Source organism: Pogona vitticeps, chromosome 2 (assembly GCF_051106095.1).
Source record: "Pogona vitticeps strain Pit_001003342236 chromosome 2, PviZW2.1, whole genome shotgun sequence".
NCBI lineage: Eukaryota > Metazoa > Chordata > Lepidosauria > Squamata > Agamidae > Pogona > Pogona vitticeps.
The window spans coordinates 123,893,105-123,921,026 of record NC_135784.1 but is presented as its reverse complement, the minus strand read 5'-3'; the positions used below and the strand labels follow the sequence as shown (position 1 = coordinate 123,921,026).

Here is a 27,922-nt window from a genome sequence, read left to right as displayed (position 1 = left end):
CCGGATGTCTTTTAAGCCAATCCGTCAGCAGGAGAACTTGATTGGCGGCTCCGATGACCTAGTTTTTCCTCGTCGGGTGTTTTGTAGAGAGGCGGATCTCAGCCCGCGGGCGGCCAATGAGAATCGAGCGTACACTGCTTGCTTGCAAGGCGGCGACGGGTTTGGCTCTTCCTTTCCAGCGCGGTCGGCGTCAGTGAGAGGAACCGGGGGGGGGGGGGCAAGGGGCCTCTCGGATCGCATCTAGTCGGGTAAGGGCGGCGGCGGGGGCGCGCGCTCGGGGGAGGTGAGGGGAGCGGCGTTCCAGCGCCCTTCGGGGGGGGGGGTCTCCGGCAGGGCGACCCGCCCTCGCGCGCCCCAGTTTAACCCTTCAGTTCCTGGCAGCCTTTTCGCTGCAGGTGGGGCGGGAGTCGAGGCTGAGCGCCCGGGTTGGCGCCCGGTGGAAGCGGTGCTGCTTCCAAGTTGTTCCCGAGCTCGTTGGCTTCCCGTCCCGACAACCGCTTTGCCGCACGTGATTGCAGTTGGACACGTGAAAGCGGCCTGGCGCGGGAAAGCCCTTTTCGGTCCGCTGGTGAGGCGGAGGCAGGCAATGCGGGGCTTTTGTTTTATTTTAAGGCCGCCTCGCAGTGAGGAGGAAGCGGGAGGCCTCGCTCGGAGCCGCTTCCGTTCCCGCGCCGACCTCGTGGCGGGCTCCTGGCTTTTGCCGAGCTTCCCGGGCTCGTGTGAGAATCGGGAAGGATGGGCAAAAAATAGTTCGGAGGAAGAAGGGCACGGGCAGCAGCTGCAGTTGTTGTTACAGCCGGTGTTGAGAAGTTACAGCCGGTATACATACAGGAGCTGTCCTTTTCTCGTTACGTTAATCCACTTTATGGGTCTGGTGGAGAGAGTATCATTAAAAAAAACCCAAAACCCACCATCCTCCGTAATCAGAAAAAGCAATCAATTTGTGACCATTGATGGTCCTCTTCCTAGATGATTTTGCTCCTCTTTTTGGGTTGTTTTGCATCCTCTTCTGTTGAGGGTAAGACTCTGGGGATGGTGAGAAAACTGCCCTCATATGTGTGCAGTGAGGGTTTTCCAGCATCATGTATACACTCTGGTATTGATTTCCTGATCTGTATATGTGTATCTGCACACATACTGTACTTTTTAAGTACTTATAATCTAGGAACTACTGTAATTGTAGTAAGTTCAGAGAAAGGCAACATGGATGATCAAGGGTCTGGAAACCAAGCCCAATAAGGAAAGACTGAAAGGATTGAGCATGTCAAGCCTCAATAATGGAAGGCTGAGGGATGATATGGTAGCACTTTTCAAATACTTGAAAGGCTGTCATACAGAGGAGGGTCAGGATCTGTTGTGGATCATCCCAGAGTGCAAGACATGCAACAATGGGCTCAAGTTGCAGGAAACCAGATTTAGATTGAATATCAGGAAAAACTTTGGTAAGACAGAACCAATTACCTCGAGAGATACAGAGTTCTGGAAGCATTCAAGAGAAACTTATACAACTACCTGGTAGATATCCTTTGATCTGTATTCCTGCATCTAGTAGGGGATTAGACATGATGGCCTTATAGTCCCCTTCCAACTTCATTATTGTATGATTCTATTAAGAGGAGTGGAAAAAACAGCATGGAATGCAGGCCTCAGGGGAGGCTCATAGATTACTGTATTTGAAGAACCATGGCTTCAGAGAATTGGGAAATGGTGCCAACTTTTTCTCCTGTTAGCAAGATTTTTGGTAAACACAGATGGTTATGGAGAGCTTTGAACCAGAAGTCATTTGTGACTGCCCAGTCTCACCTTTATAAGTCTTCCTCCTGCTCCTTGGTTGTCATTGATTTGGCTCTCCTTTTGAAAATGTTCCTGCTGATCCACAGTTTTCCTCCTGTTGTAGGACATGGCTGAGCAGGATGTGGAGAACGAGTTGTTGGACTATGAGGAGGATGAAGAGCCTCAAGCATTGCCTGATGCAGCCCCTGTCATTGCTAAAAAGGATGTGAAGGGCTCTTATGTCTCCATTCACAGTTCTGGCTTCCGTGACTTCCTGCTGAAGCCAGAGCTCCTTCGTGCTATTGTGGACTGCGGCTTTGAGCACCCATCAGAAGGTAGGAGCGGAGCCAAGGCCCTTGGCCCCCTCGACAGCCAGCCCAGCCCACCCACCGGGGAGCAACTGCCAGTGGTGCCACGCGGTGCAGGGTGAGAGCTGGGGGCTGCAGGGAGCAGTGGGGTGGTGGGGGAGAGGGTGTTGTAATGGGAAGGTTTTCCTTGGCCTCAGAGTAGTCCTTGAAATGCCTGTGCTTTGGGGAGCTTTGCCTAAATAAGGGGAGAGGGATGTGTAGCTTTGCACATTTTGTTGATGCTCATCAGCCCTAGTCACCTTGGCCAATAATGAAGGATGCTAGGGGTTGTAGTCCAGCAAGATCTTGAGGGCCAGAGATTCTCTATGGCTGCCCTGATGGATGGCATTCAATTTTTGTACATGTTAGTAGCTGGATAATTTTTTCACTTTATTGTTAAAAATAAATTTCATTTAGAGCTGAGAAATCTCACTGTTGCATTATGCTGGCCAAATGGAGGCTCTCTTAGTATATTAATTTGATTGACACTCAATATGAAGTTGGATTCGCAGTGTGGTGTAGTGCAGTGGATACAGTGATGGACCAGGACTCTGGAGACCAGGGTTCAAATCTCCACTCAGCCATGGAAACTCACTGGGGGAGTGGAATTGGTAAAGCCACTCCTTAAAGATCTCACCATGAAAGCCCTATTAGGGTCACTAAAAGTCTGTTCTACCTTGATGGCACACACCAGCCCACCCATGAAATTGGATGTAGTTTAATAGTTAAAGGGAGAATATGCAGTTTTTCAGGTTCTGCAGCTAGAATCTTCTGTGCAGTAATTAGTCCATACTGAAGTCCTTTATGCCTTGTTTGTTTCTAGTTTTTGATTCAGAGTGATAAATCTGTACAGTCTGTGAGAATAGTATTGCATCTTTCTGTAGGAAGTGTGTAGGGAAAAAAAGAACATGATTTGGAATTTCTACATTGTAAGAGGTGGGAAACAGCTGGAATGGAGGCTTCCTTGAGGCCATTCCACTAGTTCCGGGTGCTCTCATTGGCCCAGCGCCTAACAGAATCCCTTGTGTGACTACTTTTTGTTCTTGTCCTCTCAGTGCAGCATGAATGCATTCCACAGGCAATCCTTGGCATGGATGTCCTCTGCCAGGCTAAGTCAGGCATGGGCAAGACGGCTGTTTTTGTATTGGCGACGCTACAGCAGATTGAGCCGGTGGATGGACAGGTAGGTAATGGGGATGCTTCTGTGTTTATGTTCCCTGTGGTTCCTGTTTTGAAAATACAAGAAGGCTAGGTAGCAAAAAGGCCTCTGACAGAGGTGCAATCTTAACAAGAATGAAAGTAAGTTTTTGATTTAAAGTCTGCTATCTAGAAAGGGTATAGCACATGAGCTTTCAGGACATTTAGTATAGGTTAGAGGTTTAAGGGGCCTTTCTTATTATTGCTGTGACTTGAACCTTGGGTGAGCCTTTAAATGGCTTGCTGCCACTTTTCTCAGGTAGAATATTGAGTGGGACTTCAGGACTCATTTGAATAACTTAACAGTTGTAACCAGGTTTGGTAATCCTTCTGTTTCTGTGAGGCACACAGAGCTGAATTCCTTACAAGATGTTGTTTGTTACTTTGTCCAATTCCATAGTGACCTCAGGCAGTAGGAAATCTAGCTAAGGGTACGATCTGTTCTGGACTGGTAGTTGCTTTTGTTCTGTGTCCAAATTCCAGCAATTCCATGGGATATGCCACCAGATCTACAACTGTTTATTAGGTGGTGATCTAAAGTATTGGCATGGATAAAGATCAGCTATGAAATAGAGTGATGGTCTGACTGGCACTGTCTATGCTACTGCAAATCAACATATTCTAGAAAGAAAGCAGAGTGTTTATTGAGGAAATCCTAAAAAATTTCCTTGCTGCCTTCATAGAAACATGACCTTTTCTTTCTGGTAGGTATCTGTGTTGGTGATGTGTCACACTCGGGAGCTGGCCTTCCAGATCAGCAAAGAATATGAGCGCTTCTCTAAATACATGTCCAACGTCAAGGTGAGGGGCAGTGTGTTGCAAGTAGGTTGATGGTATATGATGGATAGTTCCGATTGTGTCGAAGGTCAAAGCTTCATTCCTAGCTCTCTCTGGGCTAGACCAGACTTCAAAATAGACAAAAGTGAGAGGGAGGGATGAAAAACAAGTAATAACCAGAAACTGGAAGTCCTCTGTTTTTGGTTTTGGTTTTTCTGATTCATGTAGCCTTTTCAAACTTGCAGAGCTATGATATCCTTTCTCCTGCATGCAAAAAACACTGTTTCTTCATGCCTCCAGATGAAGATGGGGTGGAGGGAATGGTTGAGGCGAGCTGGATGTGCCTCAGAAAAGTCTTGTGTGGCCATATGCCATCCATAGGCCACTGTTTGTTTGCCTCAGTATATAGAATATGCAGCAATGTTGTGTCTGAGGAGCAAGCATAGGTGATGGAAATGGAGTGTGTAATTTGGGAAATGCCTTGTGGTGGGGGTGAAGAGACAATTGCTTATTGTGCCACTGACTTCAGTACTTCCACCTCTGTTTGCTGGCACAAAGAACCTTCGCTTCAGAACAAATGATAGCTTGTGGTTCCAAAGATTGGCACTTTGTTGGCTGTTATAGGCCAGTGCTAATACATTACTACTAGTTCAGATCCTGTTATATTGAACGGCTATAACTCGGCAGGCGGTTTATTTTGTTTTTTTGTTGTATTTCTGTGCTGCCTTTTTCCCAGTTAGGTTGCCACATTTGTGCATGCAGAAGCTCTGGTATCCGTCTTTGTTTCCAGTAAGGGTTAGGAAAGGATCCCTCTGAAACTATGGAGAGCTTCCACCCGTCAGTGCAGGCAGTCTTTAGCTAAAAGGCAGCTTCATTAGTTCAGGGGTTGTATATAATTTTATCTGTGCCAAACTGCTTTAAAAGGAATAGGATATTTTGTTGACTTGCTCAGTGTGGATGTTTTTGACGCCTGTTTGACCTGCAGGTATCAGTCTTCTTTGGTGGCCTTTCTATCAAGAAGGATGAAGAGGTGCTGAAGAAGAATTGTCCACATATTGTGGTGGGGACCCCAGGCCGTATTCTTGCGCTGGTGCGCAATAAGACACTCACCCTGCGCAATGTCAAGCATTTTGTGTTGGATGAGTGTGACAAAATGCTTGAGCAGCTGGGTAAGAACGAGAAGTAGCAAGCTGGAGACAGTTTGTGTGAACACACTGTAGTTTGAGTTGTTCTAATGTGAGATTCTTGATCTGTTGGGCATGAGAGTTCCTGTCTCTAGAAATTAATGTGTTTCAAGGTCAAGAAACTAAGGATCATGCAGACACAGGAAAAGTAATGTTGCTTATATGCAAAATCTGCCTTGGGGCATTTAAAGAGTTCGTGTATCTGTTTAAATCTAATTTAGGAAGTCTGGTCCAGGTCATTATTCTTGAAGCAAAACTACAGAACTGCTGCTTTGTTCAGCTGAACTAGAACTAATATGCAGGACTGAAACATAAACGGAGAGTGGGCAATTTTCCTAGGATGTTGAAGCATCTCTGGCGTGTAGAGAATAATTTTTAAGTGCCCAGACCTAGTTCCTGTCCTGTTTTTCTTCCACATCAAGGGGTGGGGGAAATAGTTGTGATAAGGCAGTAGTGAAAGACAAACTGCTTTGAAGGGGATGTCCAGATGTAGTTCTCAGACACGTGTTCCTAAACCTTCAGGCATCATGTCCAGCTTTTAATGACTGAGAAAACTTCATGTTCCCACTTCTCCTTTAGCATCAGTTGCATCTCCCAGATTTTAAATTTGTAATTTAAAATAAAAAAATCAACATTATAATGTACCAGAAGTTATTTTAAATTGAAAATAAGCACATGCAATGTTTCTTATTGCCTAGAATTAATTAAAATGTAATTTATCTTGAGAATGATGTGATTGACAGCTTACTGTTTCAGTGTTATCATGGCTGTTTTTAATATTACATAGGTTATTCTCAGAATTTTTAAAAAATATATGATAATTTAAGAGTGTTTTACATGAATATTGCAATAACCTTATAACAACCCTAGAAGAAAGTGCTGTGTTTCCTTAGAACAGTATATGGGAAGCTGAAGGTAAGAGACTGATTTTCCTAGAGTGGAGAGGAAGGATTTCAGCTAGAAACATTTTTGTTGTACTTCCATCCCTGCTTCTTCCATTAGATTTCCAGTGTTAGTAACAGGTTAGCATTCTCCTCTGGATTTCATCAGAACCAAAGAAGAATATATGCATCTTGTACTACTTGTTCCTTCAAGCCTTTGGCTACAAAATGCTGCTTTTCCAGGGCCCCCAAAACATGCTGCTCTCCCCTTTTATAGCTTACTGTCTTCAGGGGGCTAGTGCAGATGGCAGCAGAAGTAGAGGGAATGTATAGAAAATGATATCTTCCCTTCTGTGATTGCAGGGGTACACTCTCTCTCTCTCTCTCTCTCTCTCTCTCTCTCTTTCTCTCCATCCCCTTCCTTCTGTGGCTTCTTGACACCACTGCAGCTACCTTGTACCCTCTTTTGGTGGGCTGCCACTCATCTCCTCCCCACAGGAACAGATGCAGGGCTCATGTTTGCTGCCACCCTCCACCCAAAAGGCTGCTGCTTGTTGATACCCGAGTGGTTGTTTCTCCCTCTCTTCTGTCCTTTACCAAGCCAACCCAGAAGGTCTCATTTGCTTGCAGTGGTGACTCTTTGGACAGGCAACTTGAAGGTGGTGGCTGTTCTCCTCACCGGTGTGCCGCCTATTCCTGGCAGGGGTGGCTGGCACATGCAGAGGAAAGAGAGCCACCTGGAGCAGCACCATTGTCTGCCGTTGCTGGCTGGCAGCCTGTATCATTTCTCTTAAGCCACTTGTCTGGAGAGCCAACAAGAGCTACTGCCATAGATGAATGAAATTCTTTGGCTTGCTAACAGAACAGAGAGAACAGGGAGCCATGCCAGTGTTTACTTATGAGGTGATCTGTTCTTTACTGTACCTCCTCCTTATGTGTTGATACCTCACTTTCCAGGTTATTTGATCCACCCTGACACACACACAGACACAGAGAGAGATATTCTTCTTTCCTGCCCATGGGTAGCCCCCAGCCCCAGTTTGGGAACCAATGCCATTAAACCATTGTTCGTCATTATAAGACTCAGTCTCTCTGCTACTGCTGTGTGGCAGTTTGCTCGTCTGTCCAAATAAAGGGACTGTACTATGTGTTGCCTGCAAACCAGGGTTAAACTGCACTGCAGAAAAGTGGAAAAGATACCTCAACTTCCCAAACATGATGACCTCCAGGTGTTCTTGAACAACAAGTCCTATCATTTACAGTGGTGTCTCAATGAGTGCCCCGTTTAACAAAAAAATCGCATAGCGATGGCTTTGTTGCCATCGCTTTTGCGATCGCACAACGATCTTGCCTATGGGGATTTTTCCCCATAGGCACCATTTTCCCCCAGCTGAGCGGCGGGAGCTTTGAAGCCCTGCTGCTCAGCTGGGGGAAAATGTCGCCAGTGGGCTGCGGCCTCGGAAGGACCCCGAACCCACCGTCCCCTGCCGACAATTCCCTTCCGAGCTCCGGGGACAGGCTGGGGGGTGGACCGGGAAGCTTGAAGCCTCTCCGCGCCGCCTACCCCGGCCGTTCCCGGACTTCCAGAAGTCCGGGAACAGCCTGGGTAAGCAGCGCGGGAAGGCTTCAAGCTTCCCGATTCACCCCCCAGCCTGTCCCCGCCGCTTAAAGCCTCCTTGCGCCGCCTACCCAGCCCGTTCTCGGACACCTAGGTGTCCGAGAACGGGCTGGGTAGGCGGCGGGGGAGGCTACCGGCATCGGAGAACAGGCTGGCGTAGCCGCTGCGGTTACCCTTTAAGCGGCGGAGACAGGCTGGGGGGTGGATCGGGGAGCTTGAAGCCTCTCCGCGCCGCCTACCCAGGTCGTTCCCGGGAACGACCTGGGTAGGCAGCGCGGAGAGGCTTCAAGCTCCCCGATCCACCCCCCAGCCTGTCTCCGCCGCTTAAAGGGTAACCGCAGCGGCTACCCCAGCCATGGCTGGACTCTAGGGAGTCCAGCCATGGCTGAGGCAGCCGCCATGGGTCAGATCCAAGCCACAGGGGGGAGGGAAAAAACTGGATAATCCGTTCCAGTTGGAACGGGTTAACCGGTTTTCAATGCATTCCTATGGGAAATGGTGCTTCCCATAACGATGTTTTCACATAACGTGTTTTTTTCTGGAACCAATTAACATCGTTATGCGAGGCACCACTGTACTTATAATTAATTACAGTTAAATCCCGTCATTGCTCCAGAGAGCTGTGACTATTAGCATGCTAACTGTTTTTGTGGGCTGTTGTAGTCCAAAGTATTTAAGGGAGGTTATTACAGTTGAGAGAGGTCCCTATAGCTAATCAGATAAAAGCAGATAAGCTTGCCATAAATTGGGATTGGACATTAACTTGTGCATGCAAAGACAAAAACAGTCAAACTTCTAGACCAGGGGTCTCTAAACTTTTCAGAGAGGGCCACAACATATATGTTTCAGATTTTCAAGGGCTGAATATGTGCATGCATATTCATGCATGCACTCTTGCACGCGCCCACACCCTCATGCTGGCTGGGCCAGATAAAAGGGCAAGGATGTGACCTGCAGGCCATAGTTTGGAGACCCCTGCTCTAGACTCATACTGTCTGAACATACCTTGAAGTAGGTATCTAAATACTTTTTTGGAACTTAGTGCTGTTGAATTCAGAGGGACTTGATTCTGAGTAGTCTCGTGTAGTGTTATGGCGAGTCTTTGGAGAGAAGTGTGTGGACAAAAGAAGTTCCTTTGCTACAAGAGGTGCATTGCTTTGAGAGGGTCTTTAAGGTATGTAACTGATGGGTGAAATTGATCAGAAGGGTTTCTTCAGTTTTCGGCCCCTGGGCTCATGGATGCATTGAATCTCAGAAGTGAGGAAAACTTGGTGCACCTTTGGGTTCAGAATGTAGGACTTGGTGAATTTTTGACTCTCCCTCCTTTTTCTTTAGACATGCGCCGTGATGTGCAGGAGATTTTCCGACTGACACCCCATGAGAAGCAGTGCATGATGTTTAGTGCCACGTTGAGCAAAGAAATCCGGCCAGTCTGCAGGAAGTTCATGCAGGATGTAAGCCCTAGTATCTCACCTCTGCTGCTTTTTTGTTATATGCATTAGATGTAGAAAAAGAGTGGAATGTCACAGAGAGCCCCTACTTGTGGCGCTACCTGTCATTGGCTGTGCTTGATCACTACCGCTATGTGTCAACCATTCTTCATAAGAAAAAAATACCTCACATAACTCAGCGCAGTAGTGGTGTCAAGATTTCAGAGGATCCTTTCAGATAAAGTTGCCAGGGATTGACTGTTGACTCTTACAGCAAACAGAATATGTTTTTCACCACTGAGTGGTAGCCTTTCATGGCTGAGAAGGGCGAGCTGCTTCATTTCCACTGTATTTAAGATAGTTTGCCTTAACAGAGAAAGAGAGGAAGGTTGGGCACAATTAGGGTTAATGTTGTTTAGTTAAGTTGTGTCTGACTCTGTGACCCCATGGACCACAGCACGCCAGGCCCTCCTGTCTTCCACTGCCTCCTGGAGTTGTGTCAAATTCATTCTGGTAGCTTTGATGACATTGTCCAACCATCTCGTTCTCTGTCGTCCCCTTCTCCCCTTGCCTTCACTCTTTCCCAACATCAGGGTCTTTTCCAGGGAGTCTTTTCTTCTCATGAGATGGCCAAAGTATTGGAGCCTCAGCTTCAGGATCTGTCCTTCCAGTGAGCACTCAGGGCTGATTTCCTTCAAAATGGATAGATTTGTTCTCTTTGCAGTCCAGGGGACGCTCCAGCACCATAGTTCAAAAGCATCAGTTCTTTGGCGGTCAGTCTTCTTTATGGTCCAGCTCTCATTTCCATACACCGCTACTGGAAAAACCATAGTTTTGACTATGTGAACCTTTGTCAGCAAGGTTTTAAGATGCTGTCTAGGTTTGTCATCACTTGCCTTCCAAGAAGCAGGTGTCTTTTAATTCTGTGGCTGCTGTCACCATCTGCAGTGATCATGAAGCCCAAGAAAGTAAAATCTGTCACTGCCTCCATATCTTCCTCTTCTATTTGCCAGGAGGTGATGGGATCAGAGGCCATAATCTTAGTTATTTTGATATTGAGCTTCAGACTTTTTTTTTCACTCTCCTCTTTTGCCCTCATTAAGAGGGTAATTCTTCCTCAGTTTCTGCCATCAGAATGGTATCATCTGCATATCGGAGGTTGTTGTAATTTCTTCCGGCAATCTTAATTCTGGCTTGGGATTCCTCCAGTCCTGCCTTTTGCGTGATGTATTCTGCATGTAGGTTAAATAAGCAGGGAGACAATATACAGCCTTGTCGTACTCCTTTCCCAATTTTGAACCAATCAGTTCTTCCATGTCCAGTTCTAACTGTTGCTTCTTGTCCCACATATAGATTTCTCAGGAGATAGATAAGGTGGTCAAGCACTTCCATTTCTTTAAGGACTTGCCATAGTTTGCTGTGGTCCACACAGTCAAAGGCTTTTGCATAGTCAATGAAGCAGAAGTAGATGTTTTTTTCTGGAACTCTCTGGCTTTCTCTATAATCCAGCACATGCTAACAATTTGGTCTCTAGTTCCTCTGCCCCTTCAAAATCCATCTTGTACTTCTGGGAGTTCTCGGTCCACAGACTGCTGAAGCCTACCTGGCAGGATTTTGAGCATGACCTTGCTAGCATGTGTAATGAGTGCAATTGTACGGTAGTTGGAGCATTCTTTGGCACTGCCCTTCTTTGGGATTTGGGATGAAAACTGATCTTTTCCGGTCCTCTGGCCACTGCTGAGTTTTCCAAACCTGCTGGCATATTGAGTGTAGCACCTTAACAGCGTCATCTTTTAAGATTTTAAATAGTTCAACTGGAATGCCATCACCTCCACTGGCCTTGTTGTTAGCCATGCTTTCTAAGGCCCACTTGACTTCACTCTCCAGGATATCTGGCTCAAGGTCAGCAACCACACTATCTGGGTTATCCGGGACATCCAGATATTTCTGTTATAATTCCTCTGTGTTTCTGTTCAGGAACAGAAACAAATGGGTTAATAGTCTAGGGTAATACTGAAAGACATACAGAATGTACATAGTTTTAGCCAAGATGTAACGCCTAGCTTGTCTTTCATTATATCTCCTGTGGATCAGAGATTGTTTACTTCAGGATCTTGATGAAGTGTGTGATAACTACCAATGAAGTTAGTTTTCTTTGCTGCCAGGCACTTAAATCAATTTTATAGATAATTAACAGTAGTGGGAATTCTTTCTACCATGTTTGGCAGAAGGAGTTCTTCAGCATATGGAGATTTCATCTATCATCCTACAGATGAAATAGTTTTGCTATCAGCCTCTAGCATTCACTGTCATAGTCAAAGTAATGCCTGTTGCTGTGGGAATTTGCAATTCTTAATTGGGAAAAAAACCAAGTGATTTTAAAACACGACTTATATGTATTTGGAGAATTAACTGTCATTCATGGTAAAAGGTCACATTGTCTTCCTTCACTTGCTTGCAGCCCATGGAAGTCTTTGTGGATGACGAGACCAAGCTGACTCTGCATGGCCTCCAGCAATATTATGTGAAGCTGAAAGACACAGAGAAAAACCGCAAGCTCTTTGACCTACTGGATGTATTGGAATTCAATCAGGTCTGCATAGCTGAGGGCTGGCACAAGGGGCCCCTGATCTTGAGGACAGGAGGCTTATCAAGGTCACAGGACAGGGGACTAGAAGGCCAATGGGAATCCCTAAGCGTTTCCAAATTAAGCCCGTGCTTCCTTTCCCTATGCTTTTACAGGTTGTGATATTTGTGAAGTCAGTGCAGCGCTGCATGGCATTAGCTCAGCTTCTGGTTGAACAGAACTTTCCAGCGATTGCAATTCACAGGGGCATGTCCCAGGAGGAAAGGTGAGTTCAGAAAAGTGCCTGGGACAGGAGAGGCAGTAGTAAATAAAATATCAAACACAACTGTTTTTTTCAGGATGGGAGGTGGTGATGAACGTAAGTGTTGGGATGCCTTGAGGATTGGCAGCTGTGTATTGTACACAGATGAGCAATGATCACATCCTTTTTTATGATAGGCTGTCAAGATACCAGCAATTCAAGGATTTTCAGCGTCGGATTTTAGTGGCCACTAATCTGTTTGGCCGTGGGATGGACATAGAACGGGTCAACATAGTCTTTAACTATGATATGCCTGAAGATTCTGATACCTATTTGCACAGGGTAAGTTGGGGAGCGAGGGGTGTGTGGGTGGGAAGGAATCACAGATTTCCTGGGAAGTGCTTGCTTTGATACTACTTCCTTGCCAAAAGCACAAGGAACAGGCAATGCTGCCAGCTGAGTATTTTTGTTTTTTTTTTAACTTTGGAAGTTGAAAGTGTTTCTTCAATACTCTTCACAATGCTATTTTATGTAATTTCTAAGCTGTAAGAACAGGACACCTGCCTGTACATTTTCTGAACCTCCTGCAACATGCAGTTGTCTCACAATTATTATGAATATTTTATTCAGTGTTGGTTGAACAGATTACTCCTTCCCTTTCCTTTTAAGGTGATACTTTTGGAAATCTGGACTCCAAGGCACAAGAAACTTTAAACTTCTCCTTGATTCCAGGTGGCCCGAGCCGGACGCTTTGGCACAAAAGGTTTAGCCATTACTTTTGTCTCGGATGAAGGGGATGCCAAAATTCTCAATGAAGTGCAGGATCGCTTTGAGGTCAATGTGGCTGAGCTCCCCGAAGAGATAGATATCTCCACATATAGTACGTATTGGAAGCAGAGTTGGGTTGGCTTATCTTCACATTTGCTGCAGTCCTTGTATATGCTCCTCAGAAGTAGAATTAAAATCGGCATCACCTTACTAAGAGTACTCTCATAGCTTCTGCTCATGTGTGCAGCATAGTTACAGAGAGTGGGGACAACACGGTTGCTTTTTGCGAAGCAGCCTTTTGAGCCAACCTGATCAGTGTATAAACTGCAAGGCCTTTGGGTTAGCCCTTGTTTTGTGGGGCTGGAAAGCAGATTTCTTTTGCCTGCCTTGGAATGTTAGAGGCTGATGGTAAAATGTTTCCCATGTTCTCTTGGAAAGGTAAGACAGGTTTTTCTTAATTTAAAACACAGGTCTGCTTGATAAAATCTTCCTTCTAGGGAATCATACTGAACAGTTTTCTTTGCCCTTCTAGCTCAGTTCTGTTCTGAGTTTCGCAGCAGTGATGAGGCTGTTGAGACAGGGAAGGCTGTCAGAGTGCCTGTAAAAAAGGCTGCCAGGCAGACTTGGAGTAGCTGTTGCCATGAGGGCTCTTCCTCACCAACCAGGTCAGAGAGAGGGAGAATTTGTAAAAGGCAGCACCTGTTGAACTGCCTTGAAGAACCTTAGTTTCTGAGAACTGGTAAGCCAGAGCCCTGTTTAGCAAAAGGCAGCAGTCATTCATTTGCCACAACGTGGTCTTGCTGGGGATGTCTATTGATCAGTTGTCTTGTCTCTTGCAGTTGAACAGAGCCGGTAGCATGCCTTGGGTGGATTCTCCATACCTCGACCAGTGCAGAAACTGTGGCCAAGCGCACCGTACCGCTCTCTCCTGCTGAAGCTGGATATTTCCTTTTTTAAAAGGGGGCGTAAAAGCCTACTATTAAACCTATAGGGGTATGTGTTCTAATGCCAAATGTATCACAAGTTGCCCATGTGATATTTTGCCTCAGGTTTACCCTGTGGCCTTTTAAAAAATTAAATGTTTCTATTTTCTGAATAGTAAGCCTCTCTGGCTAAGTGTTCTAATAAATGAAAATTTTAAAATACTTTTTTTTTCATTCTTGAGGCATAATTAACCCGGTTACTGATATTGCAATCTTTAACTCAATTTAGGTTTCATGTTTTCACAGAGACCAGAGGTGGGCAAACCTGAAAGGCTTTCTGCGGACTGTAAGGGCGTGTCACCAAAGGGGCCTAATTGCTTTTACATATTTGTTTTTTTTTTTAAAAAATAGCTGCAGTAGTAATTCCCATAGACTAAAGTGATTAAGTTGCTGCAATTTTTAAAATTCTTAAAATATATTCTAAGCCTTTAATAGTCTCCTTAATTTTATTAAAGGTTTTAGTAAGGTTTGTTTCTTAAACAGCTCTGTGACAATGCAGAGTTAACCTATTTAGCTATTAAAAGAGAGCTTGCCACTTTTTGTCTAAAAATATGTTAATTGAACAAGGAAGTCTTCAGGCATCAATTAACTTTGTTGATGGTGGTTACAGGATATTACAGACTGTGCAGTCTTGCTGGTTAGGCACTGGTTGGGCATGGTAGAACCACGGAGCTGCAATTATCTGGTGCAATGCTTCCTAACCTTTTCTTTACCATGGACCCCCTTTAAACACATTTTGTTACTGTGGACCACCAAGACTTAACTCAGGACTTAAAATCCTAAAGTGCATCAAATGTTTTTTAAAGTTTCTCATGAAGGGTCTCATCGACAGAAATTCCTTATAACAGTGACGCTTTTTAAGATGACTGGAAGAAGCTTCATTTTGCTTTGAACAGGATGCATCCTCAGCAACAGCATCAATTCTTTTATGTTTGAAATTCAGCTAGTGACCCATTCTGAAGCCCAGCCAAAATGTGTTGTTAGGAAATTCACTGCAATGATATTTAAGTCAATTTACCGAAGAATAACCAAATGGTTTTATTAGCAGAAATTGAAGAAGGAACACGATCATGCAGTCTGTCCGAACACTCATACTGACTGACTCCAACTGTCTCTTCCTCTGGCTTCTGTATGTCTGTGTGCACAGTAGCAAGAAATGTCATCTGTTCTTGTCAGCCACTCAGCGTCATTCACTTGCATGTTCTCACCATGTGCTGAAATATCAAACACTTCTGTTTTCTTTCTTAATAGAAAAAGATCAAAAGGTTTCTTCAAGCCATCACAGCTCACCAGTGAGGACATCATGCCCCCACCCGAGGTCTGCAGACCACAAGTTAAGACCCTGTGCTCTGATGCATAAATAGCCCCTAACCATTGTGCTTGTTAAAGTACAGTAGAGATCTGTCTAATAATCAAAACAGAAGGCAGGAATCCCCAGGAAGTAAATAAGGTAATGGAAGACTTTTGTTAACAGTTTTCAAGACAAAGAATAGGCACTTTAGGCAAAAATAGAAGTGGTAAAGTAATGCTAACTTTGCAAATACATATATATTTGCAGAGTTAGCATTAGTTTGCCACTTCTACTTTTGCCTAAAATGCCTATTCTTTGTCTTGAAAACTGTTAACTAAATGAAAGTCTTCCATTACCTTCCGTTTTATATATATATATCTTTTGTGTATACAGTGGTGCCTCGCTTAACGATAATCCGTTCCAGGAAAATCACCGTTAAGCGAAAACATCGTAAAGTGAAATTAAAAAAACCATTGAAACGCATTGAAACCCATTCAGTGCGTTTCTATGAGGTAAAAACTCAACTGTCCAGCAAAGATCCTCCATATGGCGCCCATTTTCGCTGCCTGTATAGTGAGGAATCTGTCCCTAAACACAGCGGGGACAGCCATTTTGAAACTGCCGATCAGCTGTTAGAAAAATGTTTTTCAAAGAATCAGTTCCCGAAGCAGGGAACCGATCATCGCAAAGCGAAATCCCCCCATTTAGACCATCATTTTGCGATCGAAAAAATTGTCGGTAAGCGGATTCATCGTAATGCGGGGCAATTGTAAAGTGAGGCACCACTGTACAGGCTTCCTTCAGTCACAAAACTTAGCTTCCTATTGTCAGGAGACTTAGCTTCCTCCAATCATGAGCCTTATGGAACTAACGGCAGCTGATGTATAAACCAATGGGAACATACCTCGTTGGAGGTGGGGCCTGTAGGCAGTGCTCAGATTCAACAGGGACTCTTAATGTCTGAGCGTTCTGAGCCCAGATGCTGAATCCTCAAAGCTTAAGTTTTAATTTTTAGGTTAGAAAAGGAGGGGGTATCTTATAAGTGGGGGTGTGCTATAAATGGGTAAATACGGTATCTTAAGTTTTTCTTGAATGCTTCCAGTGTTGGAGCAGTCACCAACTCCTGAGGTAATTAGTTCCACTGTTGTATTGCTCTAACAGGAAGTTTTTCCTGATATTCCACTGAAATCTGGCTTCCTTTAACTTGAGCCCGTTGTTGTGTGTCCTGCACTCTGGGATGATCAAGAACAGATCCTGCCCCTCCTCTGTATGACAGCCTTTCACATATTTGAAAAGTGCTATCATATCACCTCTTAGTCTTCTTTTCTCAAGGGTAAACATGCCAATTTCTTTCAGCCTTTCCTCATAAAGCTTGGTTTCCAGCCCTCTGATCATCCTTGTTGTCCTCCTCTGCATTTGTTCCAATTTGTTAGCATCCTTCTTGAAGTGTGGTGTCCAGAACTGGACACAACTCTCGAGGTGAGGCCTAACTAGTGCTGAATAGAGGGGGACTAACTGTTTACCTGGCGGCCATTTTGAAACAGCTGATCAGCTGTTAAAAAATCATCGTTTTGGATGAGATGTCTGGACAGTGTCTGTGAAGCAACCAACATGAAATTGACACAACTCCGGGAGGCAGCGGAAGATAGGAGGGCCTGGCGTGCTCTGGTCCATGGGATCACGAAGAGTCGGACACGACTAAACGACGAGCATCTCATGAGATTTGGAAATTATACTTCTACTAATGCAACCTAAAATAGCATTTGCTTTTTTTTTTAGCCACATCACAATGTTGGCTCATATTTAGCTTGTAATCTACGACAATTCCAAGATTCGCTTGTAGCTTTGCTGAGCCAAGTATCCCCCATCTTGTAACTGCAATTGGTTTCTTTTTCCAAGGTGCAGTACTAAGCACTTATCCCTGTTGAATTTCATTGTTGTTTCCAGCCCAGTGCTCCACCCTATCAAGGTCATTTTGAATGTTGTTTCTATCGTCTCAGGTATTAGCTATTTCGCCCAATTTGGTATTATCTGCAGAATTGACAAGCATTCCCTGTTCTCCCTCATCCAAGTCATTAATACAAATATTGAAAAACACTGGGCCAGGACTGAAATTTGGGGAACCCCACTTGTTACCTCCTCCCAGTTAGAGAAGGACCTATTAATCATCACCCTCTTGAGTACAATTCTGTAGCCAATTGTGTATCCACCTGACACTTGACCTATCAAGCCCACACTTAGTTAGCAAGCTAATCAGGATATCATGGGGCACTTTGTCAAAAGCTCTGCTGAAAGCAAGATATACTACATCTACAGCATTCCCTCTATCAGGGAGGTGACCTGAACCAAAAAACACGATCAAATTAGTTTGGCAGGATTTGTTCTTGACAAATCTGTGTTGACTTCTAGTTATCGCTGCATTGTTTTCTAGGTGCTTGCACAATGACCACTTTATGATCTGTTCCAGAATTTTGCCTGGGATTGATGTCGGGCTGACGGGCCTGGAATTCCCAGGTTTCTCCTTTTTGCCCTTTTTAAAGATAAGGACAACACTGGACCTCTTCCAATCCTCTGGCACCTCCCCCGTTTCCCATGATTTCAAGAAAATAATGTACAGTATAGCGGTTCTGAGAGTTCTTCAGCCAATTTCTTCAGTACTCTCGGATGCAGTTCATCCGGCCCTGGAGATTTGAATTCATTCAAGGTGGTAAGGTATTATTTTGACCTTACAGTGTCTTTTGCTTAAGAGGAAGGTATGAATAAGGACCTGTCATGATTTGTGTAATTGCTGTCCAAGAAAGAGGCAGAAGAAAAATTGCAGTTTATTTGTTTCCTGTCTACCCACATGATGCTGGAATGTATGCACCTAGATTTTTGCAAATCAAGTATAAGCCAAGGGAGCTGAGCTTATTTGTTTTGCTAAGAAGAATCCCTTTCTTGAAATGCTGCCTATCAATTTAAGTTACTGGCTAAAATTCCACACACACACCTCAAGATTGAAAAGAGAACATAACAGCCACACAAAAATATTTTAATTAAATGTACATTAGGTATAAAAAAGTGGTAGAGACACAGATATTTTATTAAAATCTTGCTTGTGCAAAGATGCCCCTTAACACTATTCTTAAGTGTGAATATCAAGGAGCAGAATTGCAGCTGTGGCACAAGAGTAGGAAAGGTCACATCTTGGAATTTAAATCCATTGGTTTCCTTCTGTCCGAATACAGACTGGCAGAGATCATAATACTGCAAGACTCCGCATTCAGGTCCAACTAGGGCCAGCATTAAAGACTAGGTGGATAAACCTGTGGTTGGATCATAAGATTAGCTTTTGTTGTATGTTCTCTTCCCCCCCCCCCACTTGTGCACATTTAAAAAGAACCCAAAATAATGAATTTTGATTTGTTCAGTCTAACATCTGTTGGCCATATACATGGCTATTCCAGTGCCAAAATCCTAGGAGTAAAGTGCATCTGGAATTTTAGCTTACATAGCCAAGGTCCTTGGCAGGAATATGAGGAACTGGGCAAAATGGGAAATAATCCTAAATAAATTAGTCTAAACAGGAAGCTCAGTAAAGCTTCAGTATTTAATGTGAACCACTAATGTGGGTCAGTTCATTTGCTTCCAAAAATCAGTCTCTTCTTCCTGGGAGTTTGTAAGTGCTTCTATTGCTGTCTTTGTGTATAAGAGGTTTTCTCGTAGGTTCTTCTATGCAGAAATGCATTGATTGCTGCATCTTGTATTTTTCCCTTTGTCCTTGTGTTTTGCTGACACTGTACTGGACCCCTGGGGATAACAGGGAACTGAAGCACAACAAAGCATAGATATGTGAAAAAGGGAGTTCCAAAAAGTATGGTAGGGAGATTTAAAAATAGTGTAAAAAATGATGCATTAAGAAATACTGTACAAAAATACATTAGGAAAATATGCATACAAATGCCTACTCATTTCTGCAAGGGAAGAAAACTTTTTGCAATGTGATGGTAAGGAAGGGTTGGTGCTGTAGTTGAAATACAGAGAAGTGCAACAAAGGTGAGATTTGGATAGGTCTTTGAACCGCTAATTGTAAGTACACGTTTATGGGCATGAGGCTTCAAACCCTATAAACTGCTCACAGCTTAAAGTGGTGCAGATCAAAGTTCAGTATTTCACTGAATACCAGATCTCACTTTTTTGTTGTTAATCCTACAGACAATTGAGTTGACAACCAGAACAACCTTAGTCTATGTACTGACACCCTCCCCATTACTCCTGTTAAGGCTCATCTTCTGGCTCAAGAGCAAACTTTGCACAGAATACTTTTTCTAAGCTGCAGTTGGGCTTGTTTGTGCTGCAGTTCATATTCTAGGGCCACATTAAAGGGAAATGCAAGAATATTGAATGGGCAGTTCTCAGTCCTTGCAGCTGGCAATGTATCTGTGACCAAACTAAGCTGGAAAGTAATTGAAAAACACTGGCCAAGGTTCTTTCACTGAAGAGCATGAAGATGATTGAAAGGAGGCCTTCAACTACCAGGTGAAGTTCACTTCAGGGTTCTGATGATCTTTTACTTCTGCATCAAGAGCTAGACCTCTGGCAGGACGCTCAGCTATAAAGGCCAGCCAGTATCCCCTGCAGGGGCTCTTAAAAAGTGTCGTGTGTGCAAGTACCTCTGTGTACAGACTTAACTCCCATCTCTTGATGAGAGGATAGTCTTAAAATCGAAGATGAAGACCCGTGCTGAAGAGGCTTGTGTCAACGTCTTCTCAAAACACTGGCCCAGTTCAGAGCTTGCTATGTAGGTTCCCTGTGCAGGTTTCTGGCCATTCTGTTGTCCATGTTGCTGCTGTGAAGACCCGCTTTTAGCAGGTGCTTCTGAGAAAGCCTACCAGAATTGCAAGCATTGTTGGTCACGTGCAAAAGCAGCATCTCTCAAAGTTGCATCTCTGGAGGCCAGCTACATTCCAGATTCTCTGAAAGATTTCTGTGCCTGTAGGAGAGAGAGCGAAAATGCAACAGCAGTCCTAGAACAGCTCCTTCTTTCTACCAGAACAGTCTGTGTTGTACTGTACTGGCTGTTTATAACCAGCAACCAGTGACTTGAGCTCGATATGTTTGTAAACTCCTTTCCAACAGTACTCTGCAGTGCATAACAAAGGAGTCTCTCTGGCTCCAGCACTGGTCAAATGGCAAGCCCATAGGTTTGCTCCCTCCTCCCCATCACAGTTTATGGTCACACATTTGAATGAGCTGCTTCTTTTTCTGTGCTTTTAGCCATTTTATTTCATTCAGTTTCACAAATTGCCATTTTATATATATCCCTACATCATTCTACATTTATATTTATGTTCTTGCGTTATATAAGTAAAAACTATTTAATGGATACCTTATATCTTATGGCATATTGTTGTATCACTTCCCATACAAAAGATATTTGTGTTTCCTACATTGTAACGTGTGTAGGTTCAAACTCTTGACTAAAAGGCAAAACAGCCTCTTTACCACATCCTAAGCCATCCTCTCTGAAGAGGGAAAAATGCAAAGGAAAAATATACAAATCCTCAGAGCCACTGGCTTTATTTCATGCACTTATTCTAGTTCTAGTTAGATCCCAGTGAGTTCATCACATTTAGGTATTTTGGTTGTTCGTCTGAACCATTATTGTAACCTGAACCTCTATCTGATACAACAGACATTTACAGAGTGCGATTCAGGAAATAATTAAAGGTTTGGTGTGACTCCCTGTATTTTTTCAGAAGGAATTTGAGAAGCCACTGCAAACGTTTCAGCCCAGACTTGGTGCCAAGCTGTTGCTGGGGGACAAGCAGGCAATTGACAAGTGCAGTGACCAGGTGTCAGGGATGCTTGAGCTGCAGACTTCTTCCTTTGGCAAGGGATTGGACCTGATGACTCTGAAAGTCCCTTCCAGCTCTACCGTTCTCTGACTGAATAAAGGAGAGTGATCACTGGTTGACAGGCCCCAGCATGGAAGAAGCAATGGCATGCGCGCGCGCGCGCGCGCGCGCGCGCGCGCGCGCGCGCGCACACACACACACACACACACACACACACACACACACACACACACACACACACACACACACACACACACACACACACACACACACACACACACACACACACACACACACACACACACACAGAGAGAGAGTTGTTTTCTCTTACCCGTAATGTGTTGGAAGCAGATGTGGAACTGAAGTCTGAATACTTGTCACTGCCTTGACCCTTGCTACACCTACTCTGACAGAACCACCTGTAGTAGTCGTCACGCACCTAGGCACAGAAGACAATAAGCCCATATGTTAGCTTTTAGTGAACTGAAATTTCCAGACCAAAGACAACAACCCATAGCCAGGCATTTTACTGTAATGCCTTTAGGATTTCCTGTGCCACCTCTAGCACTACTGAATACCAAGCTTACATGCCTTCTTGTGCATATACACTCGGAAGACCCTCCAAAATTTAATGGGCATCAGCCTTAGAGGCAGTTTCCCCACCTCTTTTCCCTTCCTGCATTACAGGTACCTGTTTCTTGAGCAGACAGTGGAGAAGGAAGATAAACAGTCCCTGCAGGCTGTTGAGGATGGTGAAGATGTAAGACATGACAAGGGTGTTGTTGCTGATCTGAAACATGCCGAAGATCCAGGTGGTGCCCAAAATACAGAGTTGGGCAATAGCGGTGATTGTGAGTACCCTGGTGGAAAAGAGGATTAAAAGGGAACTTAGGCTGACTTCCATGACACATCATCTCATCAAGAACACTAAGGAGTAGTTTTGGTACAGAAGCTAGAGAGGTACGGCTGCAGCAGAGAGTCTTAGATCACAATATGATGCATCTCATTAGTTGTTCACATTAGGTGTCCAAGATAAGAGCAGGTTGGGGGCTTTGAACTACTCATATCCATTCCATCAGTCAAGCTGTTACATCACCAGACGGCTGCTACAGGGAAGGGCTACTGTTGGTATTTTGCCAATTGTGAGTTCTTGGCCTCTTTAAGGTGCCAGAGGGATCGCTTTTTCCTCATTTGCTTACCTTTGCTTTTTCAGTTTAGTCATGTCGGGATTGATGTCGGTAAACTTCTGTGAAAGTTTCCAGACAGTAACCACAAAAACAACAGCATTGACCTGTGCCAGAAAAAGTTTGGGTGTGGATGTTAGTAAGCTTCTAGGTAAAAGCCGGCCCTAGATAACTTTGCATACCCCACTTCTTCTAACTTCCCTTCTGGGGGCTCAAAAGTAGAAACTTATTTTCACTAAGTAAATAAAATGTAGGGGGGAAAATATGTGCAGCTGTGTCACCTAAGAGTTGCAAACAAGAGCAGGTCAAACGATTGATATATTCTAGCTGCCACTCAATCACAAGTGGCATACAAAATGCTCTCCAAGAAATCTGGAAACTTTTATGTATTTTTTTCCCCTGTTAGAAGGAACGGACATGAAAACAAAGAACTTGGGAGCCAAGTGGAGTGGGGATTTTTTGTTTGGGTCACTAATTGCTTCCCTGTAATCATAGCAAGGGAGGCATCAAGACAATGAGGAACAAAAGAAGGTGGTGCCAGTGCCAGAGAATGGGCAGAACAGGAAGGATCGGACAACAAACAGAGTGAGCAAACGGGGAGAAATGGAGGAATGTACCTATATCAGTTGCTCACTGCAACCACAAGAAAGTGAATATCAACCAACTAGATCCATTCACAAGAGCAGATCCGTTCACAAAGTTAGTCCACAGAGGAGCTTGCAAACTATGGCTTTAGATAGCCCCAGCAGATGTCAAAAGAAAGGAAGGATGGTGTAGGTATGTATTAAGCGTTTACCATTATGATGAGGGAGACAGGTCCTAAGAAGCTCCACAGGAACCCATTTTCTCTTGAAAGCCAGCAGCTGCAGGGAACAAAAGAGGGTGAATCATCCTGTAGGCCCTGGTGTGTACATGTGTTTCCCCCCTGCACAAGGTAGGTCTGCTCCCTTGGTCCCCTAGAAACCCCACTCTCCCTCCACACAAGAGCCCCTAGAGGATGAAAAGCTCATTGTCCATCATGCAGGCATGAGAGGTCGGCAGAGACGGGCTGTGTCCTTGCCTGCACCGTGCTTTAGATTGTGCATTTCTCTGCTTACCTGCGTAGCCTTCCTGTTTTAAGTACAAAAGCATGACACAAACACTGCCAGGTTACCAGCATGCTACAAAGCTGTGCACTTCCTTATTCCAGATTTGGTACTTTTGCTTCAAATATGTTTAGTCCTCATGGGTCCACTCCCAAACCCCAGGACTCACTGTTTGTTGCCATAGCCCTTGCTATTTATGGCAGCTGAGAGGCCCACCAAGATGGCTGGCAGTCCATAGCCTACGAAGTAGAGATGCCAGTGTTTGAGGCTGTGGGTTTTGAAGACTTGGACCACCATGAGGTAGAGTTCCACGCCTTCCAACAGCATCCAGCAGAAGACAGATAGGAAGAAGTAGTGCAGCATCCCAGCCACTACAGCGCACACCATCTGAGAGGAGAGAACAGACCAAGAGGAGATCACGAAGGACCGACCTGATCAAGCCTTTGGTACACGTCATCTTAAGCTAGAGGAGCCAAAAGGGATGGCTGGTCCTTCAGATGTCACTGCACGGTAACCTCCATCAGTTCGACCTGGCATCGTTGCCTTTTCTCTTTCCCACAGACAAGGCCAGATGGTGTATGTCACAACTGAAATCTACTCTCTTGCTGCCACAAATGGTACCAAGGTCTCCCACTGGCTCCAGTGAAAGGGGCAGGACAACACTGTCAGGCAAATGGCTATTCTGGTAAAAGCTGACAAGAGTTTGGGTGGAGAGAGAAAACTGAAAGTGGGTTGTTGTCACACTGTTTCCCTCCATATGATAATTCCTTTCTAAGCACATCTGATCCCTCGCCCCTTCTCCTCTGGTCTTACTCTTCACCCCTCCCTCTTTCTTTAGTCTTAGGACTTGATGCACATTGTTGCGATGTCTGCCAATCCCGTGTCAGCAAATCCCGGGCTCTCGAAGGAGGTGAAGCTACTCCCCCCTCCCGCTGCCCCCCACCTGTGGCGCATCCACTTCCTTTTTGCTAATGCTGGCCAAAATGTAGTAATCCATGATGATAACCATGTTGCATTTCCACCATATTGTTACATCACAGTGTCTGGGAACACAGACTGAATTAAACGTATCATGAGACCAGAACCTGCTGTTCTGCCTCAAGCTATGTGCCCAGGATCAGCTGTGATTTTACTGACATGTTTTACTGCCAAAAAGGAACGTGCAATGATTTAGAAGGATCTAGTTGTGGCGAAATGAAGGGGAGGCTGCAATAATGGAAGAGGAGAAACAGCTGGGGAGAATGGAGGCACAGACAAAGACCTGGCTGGAAAGAGGGTGTCCTCCCATCACACAGATGGCAAACACCCCCCCCCCCAATTAGGGATACATGTGAAGGATGTCATCACAGCCTGAAACAGAAGACTCCCCTCGGAATACTGACAGACTGCACAACAGGAAACCAGCTCAAAGATGGCTCATCTTACCACTTCTTGCTGGTTCAAAGAGGGAATGACAAACTACAGCCAATTGCAAAACATAAACGGCAACAAGGCATACGATCTGTGCTTTAAAGAAATGCCTTTGCAAGGCTACCGGGGAACATGCTCTTCCCTATCTGCATTCCCCCAGAGCCTCCAAAATACAGCTCACTCTGTTAAAAGCTTCAATTTCACAATGACATAAAAGAAATAGGTGGCAGGTTCCCCTGAACCTCAGTCTTCTGCCCCAGATTATGACATCTTCCACCCAGAGGGAGTTACCAAAGACAGGAATCTGCAGGAACAAAGGTAAGGCCCTCCTCTTCCATCACTCCAGTGTCCAAAGCCAGCCTTCAAATCCTATGTTGCTGAAATTTGCAATCCACAGCAGCCAGCCGTTCCTCAGGCTTGCCTGTTCAGAGTCACGCCTCCTTTCCTAAAGGCATCAACACCTGTCTTTGTAATGCTGTCCGCTATACTTGGGGAAGGCTGCTTGGCAAGAGAAAGATTCCACAGTGGTCAGAAGCTGGACATTTCATCCCTTCAACAGAAGGCCACAGAAGAACCCCGGACCTCAGTTTCCCCTCTCTTGCCAGTAGTTCCCTTTGGATCTCGCCCGCACCCCTGTACCACCCCAGCAAGGTACCTTGTTGCTAGGATTCCCAGCTCCCAGCAGGAAGATGACATGGGCCACAAAGAGGGCCAGGCACAGGTGGAGGTGGAGGGTGGTGCGGATGCCCCGGATGGCGCGGCAGAACAGGAAGGTGAGGATGGAAAGGAACAAGCAGACCAGAGACACGACCAGCCCAATTTTGGTGATGATGGTCAAGTTCCAGTCCTGCCAAAATGACAACATTTTAAAACCATGTAATGTAGGCTCCATCTCAGCAAAGGTCAGCAGAAGAACCTCCTAAAGAGGAGAACTGCCCTTCAGGTAGGTCTCAATATCCAGGAGACTGCTTCAGTCACATGGCGAAGGGGGTCGGGGATAGATTTCTGATCCTGAAACTTTCATGCCACAAGTAGGGCGGCTTAGAAAAAAGAAGGGGGGGGAGAAAGAGAGATGCTGGGGGTAGGGGAGAGCAGTAGGCTGAAGATTAGTACCTTCCCTGCACTTTGGGCAGCCTGCTTTGATTTATCCCCGGTCCGCTGGCAAATCTGCTGTTGAAACAGCAGGATCTCACATCTGTCACTCACATTCAACTCCTATCCTTCTTCCTGTCCCTGTCTCAGTGCTTTCTCCATAAGCTGAGAAACTAAAAGGCAAGCTCAGCTTCTGTTCTGCAGGTCGGAAGACTGGTAGGGCTCCTTTCCCCTCTATTTACTTGGTACCTGCAATAGGAACGTGTTGATACAGTTTCCCTCTCTCTCTCCTCTTCCCCACCCCATTTCTGTCTCTTTACCAGGTAGCCAAGCAAGCTAGGCAAAGGCCAGGTCTGTAAGAGTCTCTTCCTCCTACTCCTCCTGCTCCCAACCCTTCCTGTCTGTCCTCTCTCTGTGCCCAGCTGCTACCTCTGGCTTCCTTCTTCCCATACTGAAGGGCTGTCCTGAATTCATCTGCTCCGATTAGGAGAATTTGCTCCAGAGGAGGAAGCAAGCTGCCAAGCAAGCAAGACAATGAGTAGATAGGAATAGGTGACTGGGCAGGTGGGCAGTTAGTTGTGGGGCAGGTGCCTCAGAATATGGGCTGACTGAGCCATTTGGCCCTTTTGCCATTTCACCTTCAAAAAGGGCCAGACATTCTGCTGCCACCACCCCACACTCTTTGCTAACGGCTGCTTTGCCTGCTCCTCTCAGCATGAACACAGGGGCTGTGCAACGTGTTTCCCTGAAAGTGACTGGCTTCCTGCTATTCCTATAGCTCTGGAAGATGCTGCTTAGGTTGACTGCTGACTCCCTCCCATCTGTCAAGAAGCCCCCATCTCTGACATGCACCCAGTGCTTCATGCTCCAGATGCAGCATTCACAGAGGAAACCCTCACTTCTTCCAGCAGGGCACAGTGAGCTTTTCAAGGTTTGCTTCAAATGTCCCCCCCCCACACACATAAATGGCTCGTGAAAGTTGCCTTTCACACCTACAGCATGGTTTATGAGACCACACTTTAGTGGCTTTTTTAAAACAGGAAGCTCTGCATCTGTTCTGTGATGAAAGACAGTGCATACATTGCAGTGGAAAGAAACATGGATATTTCTCTTAGAACATTTTATAGGGGAAGCAAATGTAGCAGATTCTACATCAATCATGCACCTCCTTCTGTCCCTTGGTTGCAATGCATGAGCCCATTCTTCACTTCTGCCACTGGACAATTTCTGTCTCAGATCAAGGCTTTACTTGTGGCTTCATTTCTTCTGACCCTTTTCTTCCACTCAGCACATGAGAAGTAAATAAAGGAGTGGAATCAAAGATCACGTCCTCAGATGGGACTCACCTCCACATCATAGAAGGCCATGAGCACCGCAAAGCTGGTCAAGTGGTCACACTGGCAGTGCGTGGTGGTGGCTGTGCTGGTGTTCAGACGTGTGCAACCTCTCTCAGACCAGCGTCCGCTGCCATTGACAGGCTGCCAGAAGGCACAAATCACCTTCACATCAGGTTTTGAGTCCTAGCAGGAAACATGAATGGCAAGCTGAGTTGCTTGAAAAGGTTAGGAGGAGAGAGCCAGGATTCACACTTCGTGCCTCCGTATCACACAATGTCCGAAGAGGGACTCTGTGCCTCTGGACACAGCAAGCAAGGAAGAATTATACATGTGCCAGAGCTTGGAAACGACTCCCCCCCCCCCCCCATGACAGTCTCCCATCCCACACACTGGCTGGGGATTCGGTGAAGCGTTGTCCCAGAAAGTACTTCATGGCCCCATGATATGTCAACCTCTGGCCAGATGTGCCACCACCCTTAGGAGCGGATATGCCAGGACTTTCCTCCTCCTTCAGCATGTCCGTCTCCTAGGGCAAAAGGGTAGAGAAAACCGGGGTAGGGAAAGGGCCGCCAAGTGTTATTAGGGAGTGCAAAGAGGAAGGAGAGAAGGGAACTACTCACTGCATTCTGGTGGCTGAAGGTGACCGTGACAGGAGCACTCAAAGAGCTGGTCTCGCTGTGGCCCACAAAAGCTGCGGCCACCCTGGACAACACTTTGTAGGTGGGCTTGCCTGCCACTTGCGCCCACGGGGGTGACTTTCCAACCTGCTCCCACACTTCCCCTTCCACATCAGCCTCAGTGAGGATGGACTCGAAGCCACGGTAGGTGATAAGGCCTATGAGGCTTAAGCCTGAAAAGGAGAGCAATTCGAAGTTCTGGGCATACGATGGCAGGACACAA

General features: G+C 45.4%; 2 protein-coding genes across 5 annotated transcripts in view; one reads left to right on the top strand and one right to left on the bottom strand.

Moving 5' to 3' along the window:
- Positions 1–100: 100 nt before the first annotated feature.
- Positions 101–13,948, top strand: DDX39A (DExD-box helicase 39A). Of its 3 annotated transcripts, none has more exons than XM_072990332.2 (12): positions 110–248; positions 1,898–2,108; positions 3,176–3,303; positions 4,026–4,118; positions 5,080–5,263; positions 9,113–9,231; positions 11,669–11,800; positions 11,950–12,059; positions 12,233–12,377; positions 12,768–12,915; positions 13,336–13,542; positions 13,643–13,948. In XM_072990332.2, exons 2-11 carry the CDS (start codon positions 1,901–1,903, stop codon positions 13,527–13,529), a joined length of 1,461 nt encoding a protein of 486 aa, XP_072846433.2. In that variant the 5' UTR covers positions 110–248; positions 1,898–1,900; the 3' UTR covers positions 13,530–13,542; positions 13,643–13,948. The 3 variants fall into 3 exon arrangements, with proteins under 3 accessions (XP_072846434.1, XP_072846433.2, XP_072846435.2); XM_072990334.2 differs by lacking the exon at positions 110–248 and adding an exon at positions 701–819; XM_072990333.2 differs by lacking the exon at positions 13,336–13,542 and having other exon boundaries at positions 101–248.
- Positions 13,949–18,092: 4,144 nt separating this feature from the next.
- The window catches only part of ADGRE5 (adhesion G protein-coupled receptor E5), a 66,087-nt gene continuing 56,257 nt past the window's right edge, over positions 18,093–27,922 (bottom strand). For both annotated transcript variants that reach the window (XM_020800368.3, XM_072990331.2), the window contains 9 exons: positions 27,643–27,872; positions 27,032–27,205; positions 25,249–25,440; positions 23,353–23,570; positions 22,895–22,961; positions 22,114–22,205; positions 21,606–21,774; positions 21,246–21,353; positions 18,093–20,049 (listed from right to left, as the gene is read on the bottom strand). In XM_020800368.3, the coding sequence (XP_020656027.3) occupies positions 20,017–20,049; positions 21,246–21,353; positions 21,606–21,774; positions 22,114–22,205; positions 22,895–22,961; positions 23,353–23,570; positions 25,249–25,440; positions 27,032–27,205; positions 27,643–27,872 (1,283 nt within the window). In that variant the 3' untranslated portion in view covers positions 18,093–20,016. The remainder of the gene's footprint in view (positions 20,050–21,245; positions 21,354–21,605; positions 21,775–22,113; positions 22,206–22,894; positions 22,962–23,352; positions 23,571–25,248; positions 25,441–27,031; positions 27,206–27,642; positions 27,873–27,922) is intronic.